Source organism: Serinus canaria, chromosome 1A, assembly GCF_022539315.1.
Source record: "Serinus canaria isolate serCan28SL12 chromosome 1A, serCan2020, whole genome shotgun sequence".
Taxonomy (NCBI): domain Eukaryota; kingdom Metazoa; phylum Chordata; class Aves; order Passeriformes; family Fringillidae; genus Serinus; species Serinus canaria.
In genome coordinates this window covers 25,573,605-25,595,509 of record NC_066314.1, presented here as the reverse complement: position 1 = coordinate 25,595,509, position 21,905 = coordinate 25,573,605, and the positions used below count along the sequence as shown (strand labels likewise).

Here is a 21,905-nt window from a genome sequence, read left to right as displayed (position 1 = left end):
CCTTACAAATCATGTAGATGGGATTTGTTGAAGCATATGCATAGACACACGGAATGGTCTTACAGAAATAGTGATTCATTTATTTAATGTATTTTCATCTGCTGTTTAATTAATCCAATTAATTGTAGATCTTTTAGTATAATCTACAATAAAATATGTCTTTCAACCACTGTAAATACATTCCATTCCTTATTTGTTTTTCTCTGCATGACATACGGTAATGCGAATACATCACAGTGGTACAATTCAACAACCAAAATATTTGAAAGCAGCTGAACACATTAGGAATTCATGACTAAATCACCATGGGTAAAAAGTATGGTTTTTGTGTGAGGTTTATCTAACAAATAATATGCAAACAGTCTGGTGAAAAACAGGTAGAAAGTATTCTACAATTTATAAGTTGAATTGGGAGCACTGACCCAGGGCCAGGCTAATGATGTTTTGTTTCTGATGCCTGGCTAAGCAACCTTGGCCTCTTCAGTGACTGTTCCCCTACCTTACCATATGGTATTGTATCAATGACTTTTTGGTAGAAGGGGAGCATGCCATACAAGAAAAGGTTTGCTGTCAATGCAAGCCAGCACCTCAGGACCACTAACATGGAAAGCTCTGTTAAATTACTACAATGTTACAGTGTTTTAGAAGTGCTGTCTGTTAGCTCTAGAACGATTTTCTTTTTTAAACAAAGTGTTTGGTTTGTGGTTTTTGTGCACCTCACCCCTTCTCAGGGATTATGTTTTATAGTCCTTTTGTCTACGTGATTTTAACATTTGATTTTCAGTAAAATGCTTTCCTACAGCTGTACAGTACTTCTGGTTTACCTTGCTAAATGGAAATTCAGGTCTTGAAATCAGCTAACCCTGCTGAAGCACAGAGCAGCTCTGCAGTGTCATGGTCATTAACAGTGCCAATCACAGCGTTCAGGAACACATTTTTTCCTACCACCATTATAGGTACCAGTGGAGCACTGTGGAGCAAAATGAATGGGGTTAGTGACATTACAGAACAGAATGCTTGCCTTGAGAGACAAACTTGAAAATGGTTGAGAGACAGGGGAAAGATGACTTCTTTCAGCTGAGCTGTGTCCAACATTTTTATGCATCCAATATAAAGCACAGAGAGACTCATGTGAGATGCACATAACTTTACCTGTTATGTAAACTGAGTCTATTCCAAGCTCTTTCATAGTTTTCCAGCATATATGGATATGTGGAATATTCTTTGGCTAGGGGGACTGCTGGGTAAGCAGGTTTTTTTCCATGCCTTTAGTGCTGTTGGTTCACTAGAGATTATTAGCATGTAGTTGGGGCCTAATGAAAGGAGTGATTATGGTTCATTATTTTTCATATACCTTCTGTCATAAAGCTATATAATGCCTAAGTGAATTTACACTTATTTCTTCCCTTCCTTCTCTTTTAAATCTGAAGGCTGATTTTAGTGAAGTCTGATACATGAGCAGAGAGGTCTCAGAGGCTGGTGAGGTTCCTATAAATTTTGTGAATATAGATGTTGGCTGCTTGTCCTAGAGTTTACCTTTTACCCTTGGCTGGCCTCCAGTTTCACACTGGCCACACCTCCCTAGGGACCCTGGTCTGTAACTGAGGCTTCAGTATACAGAGATTAATCTGCTGGTCAAAACTGGCTGTGGCCTGGAGTTCTAGTCCCTTTCTTGTTTGGTGTCTTGGTGACCAGGCTTGGCTAGGCTCAGCTGTGCAGCTGAACAGGACCCTGGATATGTCACTGTGGTTTCTGCATGCGGGGCAGAATGGCAGGTAGCAAAGGCTGGTTTTGTGACAGGCTGCACTTCCTATTGACCAGCTCAGTATCAAACTGGTCCACAGCCACACTGCTGAGCTCCTCTTGCCTCTGCTGCAGTTGCTGCACCATTTCTTCCTGTGCTCATGGAATTATTTGCATGACTATTATCAGTGCATTGGGATATATGTCAAATCAATCATTTTTGTAGAGCTGAGATACGTAAATATTCCATTTTCTGCTATCTTTAAGGTAGGTTAGAGGTGAACCATGGACAGTGTGTTGTAGGATTAGAGAGACTATTTGACAATAGAATTTTCTATTTCCAGCAATGTACTGAGGGGGGATTTAAAAATAATAGGATAAAATAGGATAACTGTCACTGACATCTTTCAAAGCTGTCTTTTAGGCTGTGCTTAGGGACAAAAATTAACAGTGTCAATGTAAGAAATATTTATTTTTTGCTTATATGACCAGTTCACATCTAGGAATTAGCCTTCCTACAAATCTATTGTTCAAGTTTTAAGGTAACACATACAATATACACTTTATATATTTATGTATAAATATGATATATATACATATATGTGTGTGTATTAAATAGTATTGTGTAATAACTCTGGATTGATGTAAAGCTCTGTAAAGAAAACAGAAATTGATTTAAAAGGTATACTGCTGAATGATAATTGCTTTGAATGCACAAGATGGAGGCAATGGAGAGTGAAATCTGTAATGTCTGAGGTGGAGGGTAAACATTGGTTTTGCAAGCAGTTGCCATGAATATATGTTGTACTATCAAGCTTTAGGTCTTATGATCGAGAAAGTGAAAATAGTTTTGGATATTCATGTCAAATCAGCTGTTAACTGTTCACTGCAAATAATTTGATATCTAGAACTATTTGCTGTGGTCCCATGTTGTCAGTTTGTTAGATATAAAGCAAGAAATATTCTCATTTATATGTAGAATAAGGAGAAATAATTTTAAGTTTTTATACTTGTGGGGATGCAGGGAACAGTCTCTCAGTAAAGTCAGGTCATCTTTTTAGGAAACACAACAGTTTGAATTCTGCAGATACTATCAGAACAGCACTGTGAGGGCATGGTAGGAGGAACTGCATGAATGCATCTCTGATGTAACTCCAAAACTGTAAATATTCATTTACTACTGCATTGCCTGTTTGATGGAGGTATGAAAGAATTAATGTTTTATTTGAAATGTTACCTGCAAAACTAGTCAAGCCTAAATGTAGCAAATGGCAGTATCTTTTGCTAAATTGGACTAGTATTTGCATGTGGTCAGGCAATGTTTGAGTGTAGTATTTAAAGAAAAGAGTGAAACATTGAGCAGAATCAGGATGTTGCACTGTACTAGATAAGACAGTCTGCTGGCAGGAGAAATGCATGGAATCTCATCCCAGCTACATCGATAGTTTAGTGCTGGTTTTGCTTTGTTTTCTCATTGATTACATAATGTAAAGCTATGGAGCTGAGACCAGGACCTAAATCTTGCCCTAAGGGGCAGGTATCCTAAGCAGCAATCATGGGCATCAGTCTCTTTTGTCCACATCACACTCTCCCTCTCTCATTGCTCTTGCATTTTAATAGCAGGAGAATCCAGGATAAACAGGAGACCATGCTTTCCAGGACTGTGCTGTCTAGTACTTCAGATAACTTTTTTTGAACCTAGGGGATTGGGCTTGAATTCCAGATCTTCTGTTTTGTGCAATGTCAGTAAGTATTAGCTGGAAAAAAAGCTGGTTTTCCTGCAGCATTGGGGAGTTCACTACTGCTGCTGTACCTTACCTGAACACAGCACTCAGGTCAGGCTCTGCTAGGGACATTGCTGGGAGCAAGACATTTAGGTTATGCTCTGTGTCACATCTGGACCACTGGGATTCTGCGCTGCACACACTTGGTCAGTTCTGCATGTGAAAGGAAACCTTGCATCTTAAAGTCTAAAGGGCAAATGTCAAATGTCAATTGAAAAGTTAGCACTGATAAGTCTTTCTGTTGCTGCAGTGAGGGATTTATGAGTCCTTTTCTGAAGGATTTTGCTGAAGTCATGTTTTAGATAATTAAACTACCTCTTAAGCTCTTACAGTTCCTCACTGCATAATTTTATTAAGTCTCCCTGTACTTATTTGTTGTCCATTATTAAAAAAAATGTGGAAATAGAAGATCCAAATAATATTAATATGTTTTTCCTAATCTGAGATATGTATGTGGACAAAAAAGTGCTCTTTTAGTGAGTCAATACAACAGCTCCTCTCAGTACAGTGCCAGCAGTAACCAAGTAAAACATACCTGTTGTGTAATTCTGTGCTTCATTACAAGTTTAGTATTAATGTAAAGCTTCAAAAGCTAACAGAACATTTAGTTGATATACTGTATCTCTCTATTATAATATCTCTTCATAGATATGCATGCATAACAAAACTGTGGCTATTTGAAGAGTTTATGTAAAACTTATGAATTCTCTTTGAATTTACGGATCCTCAAGATATATCTGCTTCAACCTGCATGCTCTATATTGATGAAAAGAAAGTTCTTTCATTTTTCCTGGCCTTTTTAGTGCACTGAATTTTCAAAGGACACTGCCATAAGGCCAACCATGGAACATAATGAAATGCCACCAAGCTGAAATCAGATGGAAGACGTTCAGACATCAAGAGCTGGCAAATGCTCAGAATGATTTATATTACCAAAACATGGGTTACATCTTGGGAAGAGAAGCAAAAGTTAAAAAAGGGAAGGTAAGTTAATGGCTGTTTTCTGGAGTAAGACATAAGAAATCAGAGGAAAAACTTGTAGCAGGAATGTAAGTTATTTTCTGCTGTCACAGCCAGACAGAGACAGTTGAAAACATAAAATTATTGGAATTACAAGGATAGATTAAAATTAATTTTTGACTAACTTAGACAAACCTAGTTAGATAATAAATGGACATAGGATAACCTTCGGTAGATACAGTGAGAAGTTGCAGAGAGCGAAAGTAAAGGCCTTAATTACGAAACTTTCAGACTTCTGGTATACTTGGCAGTCTTGAAATACAATTGTGAACAGACTTAAACCAAAACTATTTTTAGGTGAGGTAGATTTTCAACCCTTAAACTCTTTTACCTTTACTTAAAAATCTGTAAATTGGGGTATGGTTATTCAAGTACGGCCCCTAGTGAACAAATGCACTTTCAAAACAGAAAGCACAATGCTTCTTTTTATTGTAAAAAGCCTACATGTTAATTCATCCCTGGGGGCTTCTGAAATTGAAAAATACTAGAGTAAGAGGATGAATAATTGCTTGTACTAAGAATATGTTGAGATTTTAACATTGAACTTCTGAGTGCTAAAATGAAGAAAGAGACACAAGTCTAGTAGACTTTGACTCAGCATTATGGTTTAAGGCTTAGGTATGCTGTGATGTGAAAAAAGTGCATTATATAGCAGTTTTGAGAAAGGATTTCTTAAGCCTCTCTACCAGGGGATGGTGAAAGATTTGTTTTGGTCTGTTCTGTGTTAGCATCCTAGAAGGAACTTTTGGAACCAGTGTAGTTTATGGGTTTCTATTACTTTGGTTGTAAGTTTAAAGAAACATATATACTTACAATACTCTTTACAAATGTCCCAGTTTCATAAAAGCTACATCTTTCTCTGCCTTTGAAACAAGACCAGAAATAGTTCCTGTAAGCAGGTGACAGGGATTAACTGTTTAAAAATGAAAAATGCATTTTTTCACTCTTAAGGCTTATTTACTTAGAATACATTTTTTGTGAAACCAAGTTGTAGATTTTGAAGCACAGGACAAAAGGAAAGTGGGGCAACATAGATAATGAAAAAACAAAAACCCAGTGCTATAAGAGGACACAGAATTCTTACTGACCAAATTGCTTAGCTACTACTGTGTGAAAGAGTACATTTAAGGTATGTCTGTCAGTGCCTCTGCCCTGTTTCTAGGACATTTATTTCCCAAAGCCTGTATTTTGCAGTGAATTGGGCAACTTTCATTGTCCTGAGTTACAACAGTTGACATTATTAAGGCAGCAGACTGGCAATTATTATGTACAGTCAATTTCAGATTATTTTGGTAGTGTACATAATGATCACAAGCTTTACATTCACTACTGGAAGGTCAGTATCCCTTTGGAAGTAGAAGGGATTTTAATTATTAATTCCCATTAAATTTATTGGGAGTTAAGCAGAGAAACCACTGGCAAAACTCAGGAAAATTCAGATTTCTAATCCTTTACATTTCTATTTATAGCTAAAATAATTTCCTTGCTGGTCCTTCTGACATTGAGAGCATGTAATCCTTTTTACTGGGATTTCAGTGTTACTTTTGGACAGGAAAAGAAAACTTCTTATTTAATACACAGAATCTCACGTAGACTAGGTGAAAGGAGTTCCTAAGGAACAGTTTGGCACCAACACAGATTGCTTTTATTACTGAAGCAGTAAGAACAACAAGGCAGCAAGGTAAGCAGATACACATCAGTTATGTATGGCACACATACATTAAAAGTGTGCAAAGAGGCTCTTTATATCAGCATGGTGTCCCTGGGAGTGTGTTGACTTGGTTTTCCTTTGCCTTTCTTGCTAAATCTCGGGGAGGCAAAACAATAGAGTCTTAGTTCAATACACAAGTTCTAAAGTATATTTGTGGAATAAGAGTAGGGAGAATAATTTTCTTTCTAATATTTATTAAGATGTAGGTCAAATAATTTACTGGTAGCAGACTGAGAGAAAAAAAAGACAGAATCTATTTTAAGAACCAATTAGATTTTCACATAAATGGAAATAAGAATAATTCTACTGCATTACACAGAAGTATAAGGGCTGGTGCAAGGTCAGAATGAAGCCTCTTGTGTTTTCTCTTCAAAATGAATTTAAATCAGGATGACTGCACTGATTTCAGCAACTTCAGGCTGTTTTTAAACCAGATAAAAATTTGGCATTCAGTTATCACAATAAATAATTCAGCTAAAATTTTTCTAAGGAAAGAGATGTAGATGAAGACTAATGTGGATGCAGTTCCCAATGAGCACCATCTGGTGCAAGGTGCACTACTGGTCAAATGCAGGGACCCCTCCACCCTATCAACGGATCTACTGCATCCAAACCTGTATTTTGTATTTGACCTTGTCCTAAACTCTCACTGATGCCAATGGGAACTCCATGTGCAACAAGGTCTCTTATTCTGGCTATCAAATCTTAATATTTTCAAAATGTTGACTTGGGCAGGAGTTTACATAATTCACTTTTGGGGCTTTACACTGAAGCAGTTGAATTCCATTTGGAGTACAGTAGTAGCCCCATAAACCCATCTCTAAAAATCCCACTCTGAAAAGAGGATTAGTGTACATGTGTTGCATTTTCTCCCTTTTTTCCATAACCTTTTAATGCCTCAGGGATTGAGTTTCACTAGACACAGTGGGAGAATCCTGGTACATCTGGTTTCCCTGTGGTCTTACATGATGACTGAACAGCCTCACAGCTTTTGCAGTCAGGTTCCCTATGGGCTCACACTGTGATTAGATTTGTTCACCACAAATATATCCTTGTTTGCAATGAAGATACGAATGAATTGAGCTTCTGTTTATGCATCCTATTTACAACTAGGATTTCATAGAATCATACAGTAGATTAGGTTGGAAAGGACCTCTGGAGGTCACCTTGTACATTTCTTGGCTCAGACTCCTCCCAAAAATGATTTCTGTTTTCGCTTTATTTTTTTGGATGGACAATTTAGGATATCCCTTCATCTGACAGTATCCTCTGCTTTTCTACTTCTCCTAGATGTATTCACCCTAGCCCACATGGATGTGTATTTTAAAGGATTATATACTGGATTTTTAAAAGTCAGGTGTACCTAATTAGCAATATTAAATTTTGAAATGTGAAAATCTGGCATGGAAGGTTAAAGACGTATCAGCCACACAGCTATTCCTGAATGTTTAAACAAATAGCTCATCACCTATTTGGCTTTCTTCACAGTAGGAGATGAATCTATGGAGCAAGAGGGTAGCAGTGGGCTGGGCAAGCATTTGGCACCCAGGGAGACACAGCTGCCTGTTGCTTCCGATGCAGGATTTGAGGTTAGCCAGCATCCTGTGCATCAGGACAGCCTGCTGCCACAGCCCTGGCATGGGGGATTGTTGTGGCAAAGTTATGTGGGGTTCAGAAGGCACTATGGTCACCCCTTTAGAAGAGCTTGATTTCAATTTAAGACAATAAATTATTTTGGGCTGACTTCATTGAGATTCACACTAGAGCCATAATTATTACAAATAATATGCACTTGTTCTCTGAAAAGCACTTTTTGTAGATTTTTAATATAAAATATATTTTTGTGATTTATGGTGTATTTTCTGCAATACTGTATTGTATTCTGCAAATATGATAGGATGAAAGACATGTCTGTGTGACATTTAGTGCTGAATAGTGGTTTCTCATTGGCTGCTGGTCCATATATACAATCAACATCCTTAATTTTATTTTTTTAAATTATTACTTTTTATGAAAAAAGACTTCTTTTTTCAGTAAATATATACCACTTTATAGATTATATGCTGTCTACAAATACTGAATAGACTTTTGGAATTTGATCACAAATGTCATTTCTGAAAAGATCACAGTTCTAAAACACTTAATTGTTCCTTACTTTTCACACAGATGCTATAATAAATATGTGCTGTTGAGGAAAAATGAGTCAATATGGCTTCTGCTGATCTTCCAGGTCATTTAATAAGATAAAAAATAAAATTTAAAACTGCTACCATGGGACTTATGAACAATCACGTTAGGTTAAAGACTGAGAAATAAGTGCAGGTATTGAGCATGTAATTTCCATAACCATATCAGTTCAGAAATACGTTGGCAGAAAATGTCCTTAAAAAGTTCTAGAATTAAAGACATTCTCGTTTCACAGGTAACTCATGAAATGGAAAGTGAAAAGAGTTTGATAAAGTGATCATTCTTCACTTTAATTCTGCTGAGATTAAAATCGGTTATGTTTTAGGATGGTTGCTTTTCTGTGAGAGGGTAGGGAATGACATGGACTTATTTATTATCAGCACCATCACAGTGTGTACAATCAGCTGCACAAACAGAAAAACGGAAAAACAGAAGAAAAAGACATACCCTTCTCTTCTAAGTTTTACAGAACTGTGTTCCTCTGCAGTGTTTTACCTCCTTCAGGAAAAGAAGGTAATTTTCATGCTTTTATACTTGCCAAGTGGAGTGTAGCAGTATTAATATGTATGTAAAATTTTAGTGCTTTGAATGAATGGCAGCTAAGAAAGCTGCCAGTACTATTGGTTCCAGTTGAAATTTCTAAGACAATGACTAGTGAGGAGGAACACGGCCAATACAGGAAGACTGAAACAGAACACAAACTTTAACCCAACCCAGCAGCAACATCTAGTTTTCTGCATCAGTGTGCTTGTGGACACAATTCTCTCTTTCCTGCCTCTAATGTTTGCAGCTCCTAGGTCTAATGGAGGGCACTCTGCCTCCAGGCCTTCACTTATGCTGTGGGAAGGAGCAAAATTTGCTGATGACACCAAGCTGTGTCATGCAGACGACCCATCAGAGGAAGGGGGTGCCTTCCAGAGGGACCTTGACAGACTCGAGTGGTGGTCCCCTGTGAACCTCATGAAGTTTGACAAGCCCAAGACCAAGGTCCTGCACCTGGTTCAGGGCAATCCCAGTCACAGCTACAGGCCGAGTGGAGAGGCAATTGAGAGCAGCCTTGCAGAGAAAGACTTGGGGGGGATGGTTGATGAAAAACTCAGCATGAGCCAGCAGTGTGCACTTGCAGCCTACAAAACCAACTGTGTCCTGGCTGTATTAAAAGGAGTGTGGCCAGCAGGTCAAAAGAGGTGATTCTCCTGTTCCACTCTGCTCTTGTGAGACCCCACCTGGACTACTGGGTACAGTCCTGGTGCTCCCAACAGAAGAAGGGCATGAAACTCTTGGACCAAGTCCAGAGGAGGGCCATGAAGCTAATGACTGGAGCACTTTCCCTAAAAGACAGACTGAGAAAGTTGGGGAGGTTCAGCCTGGAAAAGAGAAGGTTGCACAAATACTTCATAGCAACCTTCCAATATCTGAGGGGCACCTAAAGGGAAGCCAGAGATGGAGACTTCATCAGGAACTGTAGTGACAGGACAGTGAGAAATGGGTACAAACTGAAAGAGGGGAAATTTAGTTTAGATATTAGGAAGAAAGTTTAACTGTGATGGTAGTGAGACACTGAAAAAGGTTGCCCAGGGAGGCTGTGGATGCTCCAACCCTGGCAGTGTTCAAGGCCAGGTTGGATAAAGCCTTGAGCAACCTGGTTTGGTAGGAGGTGTCCATGCCCATATGGCAGGGACCGTTGGGACTAGATAGTCTTTAAGAGCGATTCCAACCCCTTAACACTCTATGATTCTATGATTATATGGGTCTCTTTGCTTAGCACACTAAAGGGACATTTGGTTTTATTTTTCCCATGAGAATCTCTGTTTTGATCTATCAGATGAATGATCCAGAAACAAAGGGCTCTGCTGAATGTCTAGTATGCCTGTATATTAATGTGACAGAGCTTCCCACACATTTTTCAAGTTCCATTACAGAGAAACTGAGCTGAGGAAACAGTACAAGGTTTGGAAATATTTTGAATGCCTATATAATTTTATTGCTCTTTTAATTTTAGGTCAAAGAAAGATGTACTTTTATGTTAATTACCATATTTTGCCTGGTATGTAAATTCAGGTTGCTTGCAGGAAAACTTGTTTTCCAAATGTAATATTTAGTGTTACTGTGTATTCATGTGAACCGAAAATCTTTGTAATTTAGAGACTGATTACATTCTTTAAGAATTGAACATTAAGCAATGTAGTCAGTATCTAATGTACTTAAAAACTTGTCACTTAAAAGTTCTGAACATTGATTTTGACAGGAATTAAGTAGTTTGTGCATCAGTAGTCATATCAGATTTGCCCAATATATTGTGCTGCATTTGGTTCTGAATTAGTAGTCTCACTTTTTTATTCTAGTGAACAACACATACTTCCTTTTGACTTCAAATAATTTACTTTTTGTTCAAGTGTAAACTGGGAGGACACCAGACTCAAGCTCTCCTTTCCACCACTCCTAGCAATCTCATCATTACACCAGTTTATATGTGCTAAACCTTTCATCAGATATAGTAAAAGAAGGTTACTTCTGTACAATAATAATTAGTGCATTTACCATTTAGTGTAAATTGGTTCATCCATTTAGCAATGTTTATCTTATTATAAACAGTGTACTCCCCTTTCTCACATAGCTTATGTAAAGAGCATTATGCAAAGAGGAACCAGGGCTTCAGACTGTGTTTAACTGTGTCTAGTCAGTAGACAAGAGTCTGGGCTAGTCCCGGGACAGCTCCCATGGAAAGGCATAGCAGCTGAAAACCACAAGCACAACACACTCCAGAAAACTCAGTGAGTATCCCGGAGATACCATCTGCTTCCTCTGACTCCATCGTAAGACAGTGATTCTCCCTCCACTTTGCTCCAAGGATACAACTGGGATGCAAGTATTAGTACCTGTAAACATATAAAGGCCCTTGGGAATGCATGGAACTGCCAGGCCTCACAACAGTATTAAAGGAGCAACAAAACAGCAGCAGGATTTATTTGAGTAGGAGAAAGTGTCCACACACCTAGAGAAGCAAGTGCATTAGGAACTGTGTGAAACCTTTGTATTCCAGCCTCAGGTACTGCTGTACACAGCAGAATGGTAAGGCCTAGCTGGTGTGCAGCACTTGAAGGTATGTCAGGAGAAGTGAAGGCCTTCTGTCCACTCACAAAGAGACTGTTAAATGTTTTAGGATGGCCGTGTTTTAGCTACACTATTGTTAAAGCATATGGAAATCATAGCAGTCAAAAGCTCTTTCTGGTCCTGCTGTTTTTTTTATCAGAGGGTAGGTTGTGTTTGTTAAGAGGTGGACATTGCCAGGCTGCTTCTACTTTCTGCTCTGAAAACAGCTACTAATAGTACTAGCTTGGTGCACAAAGTGAACTGATTGGTGCAGTAGCTGAAGTCCTGAAAGAGCTAGAACCCTGTTTTCACAAAATGCTGGGATAAAACTAGCTCTTAAAAAACTTCAAATAACTAGAGCAATAGAACATAATATTTCATTAAAAGAAAAACAAAACAAAACAAAACAAAACAAACCTCAAAAAACCAAACTAACAGAAAATGGTCCTTTATATCCTTGCATCTCCAGCAAGAAAAATGACATAAATAGCTTTTCTAGTATAACTACATAAGATATGTTGAAAACTCCTAGTCAAAAGGAAAAATAAATACTTCAAGTTTTCCTTGTACCAAACAGGATTCTTCACAACTACAAGCTGACTGCGTCAAAGTAAGGGGACCAGCTCCCTGAAATGCTTTAAAGTAACAGTTACTGAAATGGGATAAACAAGTAGGAGCATGAGAAGTAGGAACATGAGAAGTACAATCACTGCACAAATGTTAACTGAAATCATACCTTATGATACATTAGTTCATAAAGTTATCCAACATAAGCAAAAGGAGGTATCAAAATAATAGTCAACAGAAGGAATTCCAACAGCAAGTCACTTGTGTCATGTCAATTTTCCTTTTCATAAGAATTACTGCATCAAGCTGTTGACAAATCATACATCAAAGTTTATTAAGACAGAGGAAAACCAGGGGTATCTGATTTTACACTCAAGTAATTGACAAATGCAAGTCTTTAACAGTAAAGCTTCTATCAGAACCCAGGAAACAAAGCCATCATGCTGTGCAAACACCTTTCAATGAAGTAAGTACAGCTTTGGGCAAATAATACAATGTCTCATATCCCTATTGCCTGAAGATAATTAAATTTGTTACAGTTTTGTTCTCCTGCAGTGAAACTGTTGCCCAACTCTGTGAAACTATTGCCAGGGATCTTTTCTAAGGTATAGATAAAGGAATCTGTGAAAATCTGCTTGTGTTAAAATGTATTCTATTGAAAGAGCTCTTCTTAATAGTTTACTGAAAAAACGGCAACACCTTTTTAACTTTGGGAACTATAAAGTGAATTGAGTGGCAATTTTGTGGTGGGTTTTATTAGGTATTTTTGGTTTTGGTTTTTTTTTTTTTTCCTTTTTATTTGTTTTGCTAAGCTGGAACATCAAAGATCACACTTCAATCTGTGCTTGCACCACCCAGTTGAATTATCACAAACAGGATCATCTACTCGTGCTAGGCAGCTTTCAAAGGTGATACTTCTTTCTGAAGGTCGTCTTAGGGCTGTAAATTTCATTTCTGCCTAGTAATTGTGCATTCTGTCCCTTTCTTCCAAAAATGGCATGCAGAAATCAGGATCTGTAGAACATGAGCTGCCCAGCCAATTACTTACAATTACTTACATAAGACCTGCCCATAGCCATTGCTTTGTGCTCTACTGAACAGAGGCACAGAAGAAGTTGAAGAATAGTATCAAAACATATAACTCTGAAAGATAAAAGCCAAGATTTCTAGCAAAGAGTGGCAGTGTCCACAGCACAAGATCAGAAGGAAATTCTTTGAGCTGTGGAGAGCTCATCTTCCTATGTTCCTTATTCTGCTGCTGTTACAGATTGTGCTCCTTGGCTTGAGCTGGAACTCCCTAACTAAGTCAGAGAGACTTATGGCAGGCATTCTTGGCTGAGCCATTTCACCTTTGGTACTTAAAGAAACAGACACACTACTGTCTTTCAACCATATACCACACAATCTGACTAAACATGAATAGAATAAGACTATTTACATCTCCAATTTTGCACCAGAGTTTTTTACTTTGGTTTTGGTCCCAGTCTTCTGTGGAAGTCATATGCATCAGTTAGAGAAGCCTAAATGTTTAACTAGCAACATAGGTTTGTCACGAGGAATACACAAGAACAATGGACTAAATGACTAAACCCAGAATTTTAGCAAGTTCTTTCTACATTGTAAAAGAAACATGTGCACAATGCTCTTGGTATAGTTCAAATAACCTTCTAATACAGAAATACACAGAATTCTTCATTAAAATAGTTAAGTCTTCAGTTTTGGAGAAAAAGTGCAAACACCAAATGAACTAAGCCTTAAACCTGGTGTACCTAGAAAAAAGCTGAGTACAAAAAATAAACAAGAGACAAAAATCAATATTCCTAATCTGATTTACAAAGCCTTACATGTACTTTTCTGTGAAATACAAGCTAAGTAAAAATGATGATCTCATTCTTAGGTGTATCTGCTTGGTAATAAGAATACAGGCTACAGGAGTGGCATATTCTAAAATAAAAATACTCTAAAAATATTCTAAAAGAAAAAAAAAAAGCCTTTCATGTTTCCTTAGTTCTCTTAAGTCTCATCCATGTGACAGCAGAAGTGAGCTGTTAGGTGTTAACTGTCATTACAGAGAATGTGAGCATGAGCACACAAGTTTAGAGCAGCTCGCTCGCTATCTAGTTAGGACTAATTTCAAAACTCTTGTCATCTTGACTGGAAGATTAATAGCTGCTTCCTCCTGATTTAATATTGAAACCAAAATTATGGAACTTGTTGATGGCCTCCCTCACATGCTAAATTTATAAACTCTTACTGTGAGCCTCTCTATAGTTTTACTTCCCCATTCAAAAAGTTTTTACCCTTCTCTAAGGCAATTTAATCACAAACACAAATTATCTTTTTGTAATGAGGACAGATCATACAAATGCCTTTTACTAATACAGTCATGTACTGTCTTGACTCTGTTGTACTGAACAATAAGAGGGGTTTGCAGAAATATCTACTACATTTTTTTTGAAAGTTTTCCAGAACCAAAGCTCAGTCACACCCAACCCCAAGCTGTGCTCAGAAATTCATTTCATCTGAGCATTTTCTTGAAGTCACTGCTGTCCATTCCTTCTCCTTGCGTACAAGCCAAGGCAGGCGCAGAATCCGACAACACTGACAGCGAGGCCTAGGAGGAAGGCAATGGTATCTCCTGCGTCCAGGGCTTCAACTACTGGCAGCACCAGCAGCAGTGACACGAGGACCAGGAAAAGCTTTGAGGTGCTCTCGGTTGAAGGCATGCTGACAAGCAGCTGACCCCAAGGGGCAGTTAAATGAAGAAAGTGGTGGACAGCAGGTACTTCACTGCTATCTACAAGGAAAACAAAAGGAACGTTACATGATTTTCATTCCTCCTCCCCTGGATTTGTCTTGCCAAAGCCAAGTGATTGATGATTACAAGTATCTGTGTGGGGCACATGAAATTTAGGTTTTATCTTCCTAATTACCAAAGTAAATGACTTATTATCATGAGACAGCCACAGTGGATTTGCTATTTCGTTATGTAACTCTGTGGAAACTAATCTTTTGAAGACTTACCGTGAGGTAAAGTCAGAACAGGCTCTCCTGCCTGCAGCTACCAGAGCCTGCTTACCTGTGCCTTGCTAGGCGGGCCTGTTTCACCAGGTGTTTAGGGCCTGATGGCTGCTGCACATCACTCACCCACACTTCCTAACACCGGCCATCCTCGGGATCCGTGAGCATGGACAGACTGCGGCACACTGGGAGGGCGTGAATTTAACCTCCTGGGCAGTGCCACCGTGCTCACCCTCACTGCGGGACAAACGTCCGTCGTGGTTCCTACAACTTGGAAAGGCGCTCCCAAGGAGCTCGCCGGGACTAGCCCGGACAGCCCTTTTTTCAATACTTCTTCCCACGGGGATGGCTCGTTCGCGGGGTGCACACTACAAAAAACCGCGCCGGGACACCCGAATAAGCGGCTGCCCCGCTCGCACTCCAGCGGAGCCAGCGCCGGACCCCGCCGGCTCCGGGGCGCCCGCGCTTCCCCTCCCGCCGCCGCGGAGCTGCGGGGCGACCGCTCCTTGGGGCAGCCCCGGGCAGGCCCTGCCCGCACGGTGCCCCTCAATCACCTCCTGCCGCCGGCTCCGGGCTGGGGCCGTCCCCGCTCCGCGCCGCCCGCGGGGCGCTCAGCAGCCGAAGGCGCCGGCCCGCGCCGCCCCGCCGAGCTCCCGCTGCCCGGCCGCGGCCATGACAGGAAGGGGCGGTGGCGCGGCCGGGGGCGGGCATGACCCGGCCGGGCCGTCTCCGCTCTGCTCCGTTCCACTCCCGCTGCGGCGCCCGCCCGCTTCGCCCCCCCGCACCCCCCCGTGATTCCCGGGGCGCCTCTGGGGGCACAGGAGCCGCCAGCAGCCCGGGCGGCCCCAGGCCCCGCCGGTGGCCCAGGAGCGGTGCTCGCCAGGCCGGCCTGGGCCTGGAAGGATGCGGCGGGGCCGGGCGCCTCCCGGGAGCCCCGGCCGGCGGTGCCGTCTGCTCCCCAGGGCTGCTCCCGGCCGGAGCCTCGGAGTGCCCGAGGTGCGATAAATGGGACCGTGAGAATGTCAGAGAGAGAGCAGCGGCCACCTGCCCTCACTGCGGCTCCGTTGCAGTGGAAGTATAGAAAAACGCTGATCTTTTTTGTACAAATAAACGGGTAGAAGAAGTCACCATGAGTTTGCATCATTTCAGATTTTGGCCCTTGTGATAACAGTACTAGTATGTGCCATCATAACCAATTCCTACTTTGAGGAAAGCAGTTAAAGCAGTTTTATACGGTGGAGAGCAGCTTGCGGCCCTGTAAAACAAAAAAAACTAAGGGAGGTGTTAACAGGTAATTGAGAGCACTCCCCAAGATCTTAGCTTGTCCCAATTTTTATCTTATTTACCCTTTGCATAAGGCTGCTTGTAGAAATTGCATATTAGGCTGTTTTGTTGCACTAGGTAGTTCCTAAACAGAGCCCTGTCTTATTTTTCAGTGGCAAAGGTGTGTGCCTAAGTTTAGATAAAAGACCGGTGAGCAATTATTATAAGTTTCTAGTATGTCTCTTTGGAGTGCTCAGAGAAATAACCCAAAGAAATGGTGCTAATTTAATGTCAAAATCAGTATAGAATGTGAAATTCATTATGACAAGCCTTAACTCATGACTGAGAACCCATGTGTTCACAATGTTCCCTATGACTTCTGTAAAAAAAGTAACTTTTATAAACACTTCTCTTTGGCAAAACAGTTTCTGATGTGCTTCTTTAAAGAGAAATGGAGATCCAGATAGGGCATTCAACGTACATACAGCTTTGCCTCTGACTTGTAAAATTTCACTTTTATTGCTTTTGAACAGCCATTCGTCATGGCTATAGGAACTTCACACATCTGAGGTGGGATGTTACTATTGTGCCAATGATAATTCTTTAATTCATGCCCTTCTTTTCCCCATCAGTCAGGATCCATCAGCTATCAATTGTCATAAACGATAAATTTCCAGGGATAAAAACATCTTTTTGGTACTTTATTCCAAGTACCATCATCTTTATAAGCAGCAGTGCCTAGACTCTGATAATGCAAATAATAATGAATATCAGTATAACTCATAACCATCCTTTTTATTAATTAAATGCCTATTTCACCGTTTTTCAGATCTTAAATATTTGATTCTTCATGTTCAGTTCTGAAGGCATTTTCTCAATAAGCTGATGCCAGATAAGTTCACGGGAGAAAAATCTGGAAATTTCTGAGAATATTATAGCATGGAGAGGAGTAACACCATGATGCCTTGCCCATTCCCTAATCAGTCACAGATAAATCATAACCCCTAAAGAACCTGAAGAATGCAATCTGAAGTGCAGGATGTGTCATCTCCATCACTGCTGTCACCTTAGAAGAGTGGGCCTTGGAGTCCTGGCCCTCTTAGTTCCTTGCCTAGTCAGTCTATTTACTGCATCCTGCACTGTTGACAAGTAAATGTTACACTGTTCTGCAATGTTGAATTCATCCCTCTAAATTCTGGTGCTGTATTTGTTGTTGCCACCACTTACCAACCAAAATTTTCACTAGTTGTCATTTAGTCCCACAAAACAGACTCAGAGAGATTGAATAATGCCTTTCAAGTCTATCTTTTGTAACTAGAAATATCAGTACCTAAAAGCTGTGGCATTTTTGGAGCTATTTTGAAGGTGAGGAGTGTAAAATCCAAGAGAAAAACTGGGCTTAGCACACTCCTCTCAGTATCTTAAGAACTGTACATTCACAGGCAGTTGAAATGACACAAAGTACAGTATGCGTGTAGAAAATATTGATTGTAAGATATATCATTTATTAGTAACATGGAAATGCCATTGAGAGCTAGAAAACAATGCAATCTGAAGTGCCATTTGGTGATACCTCTTTGGCTTATTAGCTCCTTCAATGCCATTGCATTTTGTAGCTTTGGCTTCAGAAACAGTGCTTCTTTGGAAAGAAACCAACAAAATCCAAACTGTCAAGGAGGCTCTATTGGTTTTTATGCTGTCAGAATAGCAGAGAAATGTGTATTCAGCTTCAAGCTCTGCCATCAACTTCCTGCATCACCTCAGGCAAATCTTCCTTTTGACCTATCACTGCTTTGATTGCTTAGCTCAAGCTATTATGTAACTAATATTCAGAGGAAAGTCAGAGAATTCCCAGAGCTGACAAGCTAAAGCTTTGTAAATTTTGAGCACAACATTAAGGAGGTAGGTATATTGTGAGACTGGAAATTGAAAATAAAGTGTACTTTCTGGAGCGGAAAAAGTTATAATCAGCTACACCCTGAAGGGGGTATTTGTGGGATTTTTGGGTTGTTTTTTTCTTCCTACTTCTTGGTTCATCTAGTTTTTTGAGAGCCATTTGTTTATTGCATGACCACGCTGATCTGATGTCATACTATCCCCCCAGCCAGCAACCTAGCCCCACACATCCACTGGCTCCCTGCCCCACCAGCTTTTACCCTTCTGATTCTCTCTCTTGGGAGAGAGAATCAGAAGGGTAAAAGTTAGAAAACTCATGGGTTAAAATAAAGACATTTTAATAGGGAATAGCAAAAGCTGCACTCCCAGACAAAGCAAAACAAGGATTTAATTCACTGTTCCCCATGGGCAGGCAGGTGTTCAACCATCCCCAGGAGAGGAGGACTTCTTCACACATAGCAGTTACTTGGTGAATTGGGTTTGCATGGCCAAGCTTTGGTAGCAGAGGAGCTACAGGGATGGCTTCTGTGAGAAACTGCTAGAAGGAGTGGTAGAGTGGCTTGGGGGGGCATCTGACACCCAGCCAAGCTCAACCCACTACACTTGGGAAGACAAATTCCATCACCCCAACACGTCATCTCCTTCCTCCTTCTTCCCCCACCACTTTACATACTGAGCATGATGTCATATGGTCTGGAATGTTCCCTTGGTCACTTGGGGTCACCTGCTCTGGCTGTCTCCTCCTGGCCACCCATGGACCCTGAGCTCCCTTGCCAGTGTGGCAATATTAAAAGCAGAGGAAGCCTTGGCTCTGTGTAATCCCTGCTCAGAAACAACAAAAATATCCCTACATTATCAGCACTGTGTAAAGCACAAATCCAAAAGACAGCCCAGTACCAGCCATTGTGCAGAAAATTAACTCTACCCTGGCTGAAATGAGCATGTCTGAGAAGCTTTCTGAATAATTTTTGACATCAGTTGCACTGCTGTAATGAAAAAGGCTAACTCTGGTTATAGATAAGATGCTGACTATGGGGCAGTGATTATCACTTCTGCATGCACATGTTCACCCTTGAGCTACTTTTCTCTGATGATACTTAATCTGACATTTTAGCTGACTATCACTATGTCCTCATCTTTTCACTTCAATCATAGATCTACATCCAGTTTTTCTCCTACAAAAAAGCATTACTTTCTTAATTTGGACTTCACCATGTCTTTCTCCTTCTTTGAACAAACAGGCTCTACTGCAACTACCTAATTTTCTTCTGCAGAAAAAATCTCAAAGTTTAAATAGAATTAATTACCTCTGTCATTAACCTTTTCCATATTTGCTTCTTGGTCTGCTGTCACACAGATGTTGATTTCATTGTTTCTCTTACTTCCTCTCTTATCATCCCTTCCCCTCCTATCCTGTGTGTCTACTTCATCCTGCCTATTTTCTTTTCTATTTCTCAAAGTCCTTAAGTTTCCTCTCAAATAAAGGTAGGTAGTCACAAATCATCCCTGTCATAATGGATTCCCTTCCTGTTTCAGGGGGGAAAGAGATCACTTCATCTGTTTTGTTCCTGTCATCTCTAACCTCTCCAATCATGCTGTTCAAAACTGCTCTAATCCTACATCTCCTTCAGTATGGCTCAATTCTTCCTCCATCAGCTGGATATCACATTAATATCTCCAGTTAACAACTTAGACATAAAGGCCTGTATTTCATCATTGGCTCTGCCTGATGGACTGCTTTAGAAACTCTTATTCCTCTTCCCAAATCCAGCAAGCACTTAAAAACTCTCAGTGCACTTCCAAAAAAGTTATCCTTTCCCATTTCTTCTTCACTTTTGCTTTTTGAATCTTTAGTGCTGGCTTCTCTGCTGCTGGGGATGTGCTAGGCTTCCATCTGTGTTTTTTTCAGTTTTTGACTGTCTAGAGATTGTGCCTTGGATGCTCCTATTGACAAATAGTTTTGAATATCATCCATGACTCATGTTTTCATCTTCCCTCACTTTTTATTCCCACTCGATTGTGTTGAAGTCTTACTGCTTGTAGCACAGGCCTACTAACAGTTCTCTCTGCCTGTATGACTTACTCACGTCCTGTCACTCATTGTGACCCCTGCAGCTTTGTTTATTCAAAGTGCTGCTGCAAAGGGGTGTCTCTCTGGCTTCTCATTTTTACTGTGTTCCTTCTCTTTTTTATCCTCTGGTGTTGCATTTCCTCTTTTTCTGTACCAAAGACAATTTTCTTCTCAGTTCTAGAAGATCCTTGCAGTATAAGCTTCCTTCATTCTGGCTTAACCTATTATCATTGTCAGGAGGTTAACTTCCCCTTTTCTTTGTCACCCTGGCAGACTCCTTCTGATCCCTTCAAGAAGCAAAAGTTGCTTCTTTCTGAGAGCACAAGAAAGGCTTACAGAAAGAATGGTGCTTTTTTTTTGATAGAAAATTCTTTCCTTTGGGGTCACGTACTTCCTGCTGTCCTTTATACAGACATGAAAAAAAAGGATTAAAAAGCCCAGTGATTCCTTTTCCCTCAGTCCTTTAGCCCGGCAGGGGATCTCCTCTGCCTGCTGGAATCTCTTTGAGCTCTCTTGCCAGCACTTGAGAGATGTCTCTGTGCAGTGCTGGCTGGGGCAGAGAGACATGCAGGCAGCTGCCAGCCCTGCAATAAAAAAAGCTCTGGAGCTGGTGCTGGCAGGAGGCAGGAGCAGCCAGACTGCAGGAGTGAGTGCAGAGCATGCCAGCCAGAGTTAAACACCCATTGATTGACTTCCCCACTGAACTCCACAGGGGAATGTGAGAGCTACTCATCAATAGTGGTAAATCTGGGGATTCCCTGTGATTATTATGAACACTGTCATACTTTTTGTGGATTACAAGAAGCAGGTTTCTTGGGGTTTTGTAGAAGCATAACAAAAGTGGAGGTAGACATCGGCTGGAATGATGCATCCAAACTACCTCCAGCCTTGAGAAAGTAAAGTCTGAAACTGGTCTTCCTGATTTCAGTGTTTGTACTCTTGTAAGCTATTGAGATGTTCTCACATTCTTCAAGAGTGCTTCCACAAGTAATTTGAATATTTTATATTGTTTGTCTGTTTCTTTTTGAGAAAAATGTATTTTACAATATTAGCTAGGAAAAATGTAACAGAAACAGTTCAGCTTCAGAGGGCCTGGTGATGACAACTTTGTTAGTATTGAATGGTAAATAAAAGAAGATACTATTTAACATAAGAGAGGTTGAATAAGAGTTAAAGGGGGAGTAGCAGTGCTCATCTACATCACATTATTTTCTATAGTAGATCTTTTTTTTTTCCAAGCTATGCTGTCAGATATTTTCTTCACTTCTGTGCATATGATTGTTACAAATCGGAGGAGTTTCTTGAAAATTGAAATTGATTTTAACATCATAAACTTGTGTAATCATCCATTTCAAATCTAGATCTAATCAGCATTTGGATACCTGTTTACAGGAAAATATCCATAGTGGTGGGTTTTCTTCCCCCAATCTTTAGGTATTATTAGAAATAAAATTTACCTTCTTATGGAGTTTGGGCCATTTAAATCTAAGCATGAATGAATTCATTTTAAAATGAAAAAACAGACATCATACAAATTGTCCCTCGTATT

The 21,905-nt window shown here is 40.2% G+C and overlaps 1 protein-coding gene across 2 annotated transcripts; it reads right to left on the bottom strand.

Moving 5' to 3' along the window:
• Positions 1-12,412: 12,412 nt before the first annotated feature.
• SMIM30 (small integral membrane protein 30) lies at positions 12,413-15,813 on the bottom strand. Of its 2 annotated transcripts, none has more exons than XM_050969782.1 (2): positions 15,681-15,813; positions 12,413-14,902 (listed from the first exon to the last, which is right to left on the bottom strand). In XM_050969782.1, exon 2 carries the CDS (start codon positions 14,829-14,831, stop codon positions 14,646-14,648), a length of 186 nt encoding a protein of 61 aa, XP_050825739.1. In that variant the 5' UTR covers positions 14,832-14,902; positions 15,681-15,813; the 3' UTR covers positions 12,413-14,645. The 2 variants fall into 2 exon arrangements, with proteins under 2 accessions (XP_050825739.1, XP_030094468.1); XM_030238608.2 differs by lacking the exon at positions 15,681-15,813 and adding an exon at positions 15,253-15,585.
• Positions 15,814-21,905: the final 6,092 nt, after the last annotated feature.

Excerpts from the sequence above, each read along its gene's own strand:
- SMIM30 (XM_050969782.1), bottom strand. The coding sequence starts at position 14,831 with ATGCCTTCAACCGAGAGCACCTCAAAGCTTTTCCTGGTCCTCGTGTCA.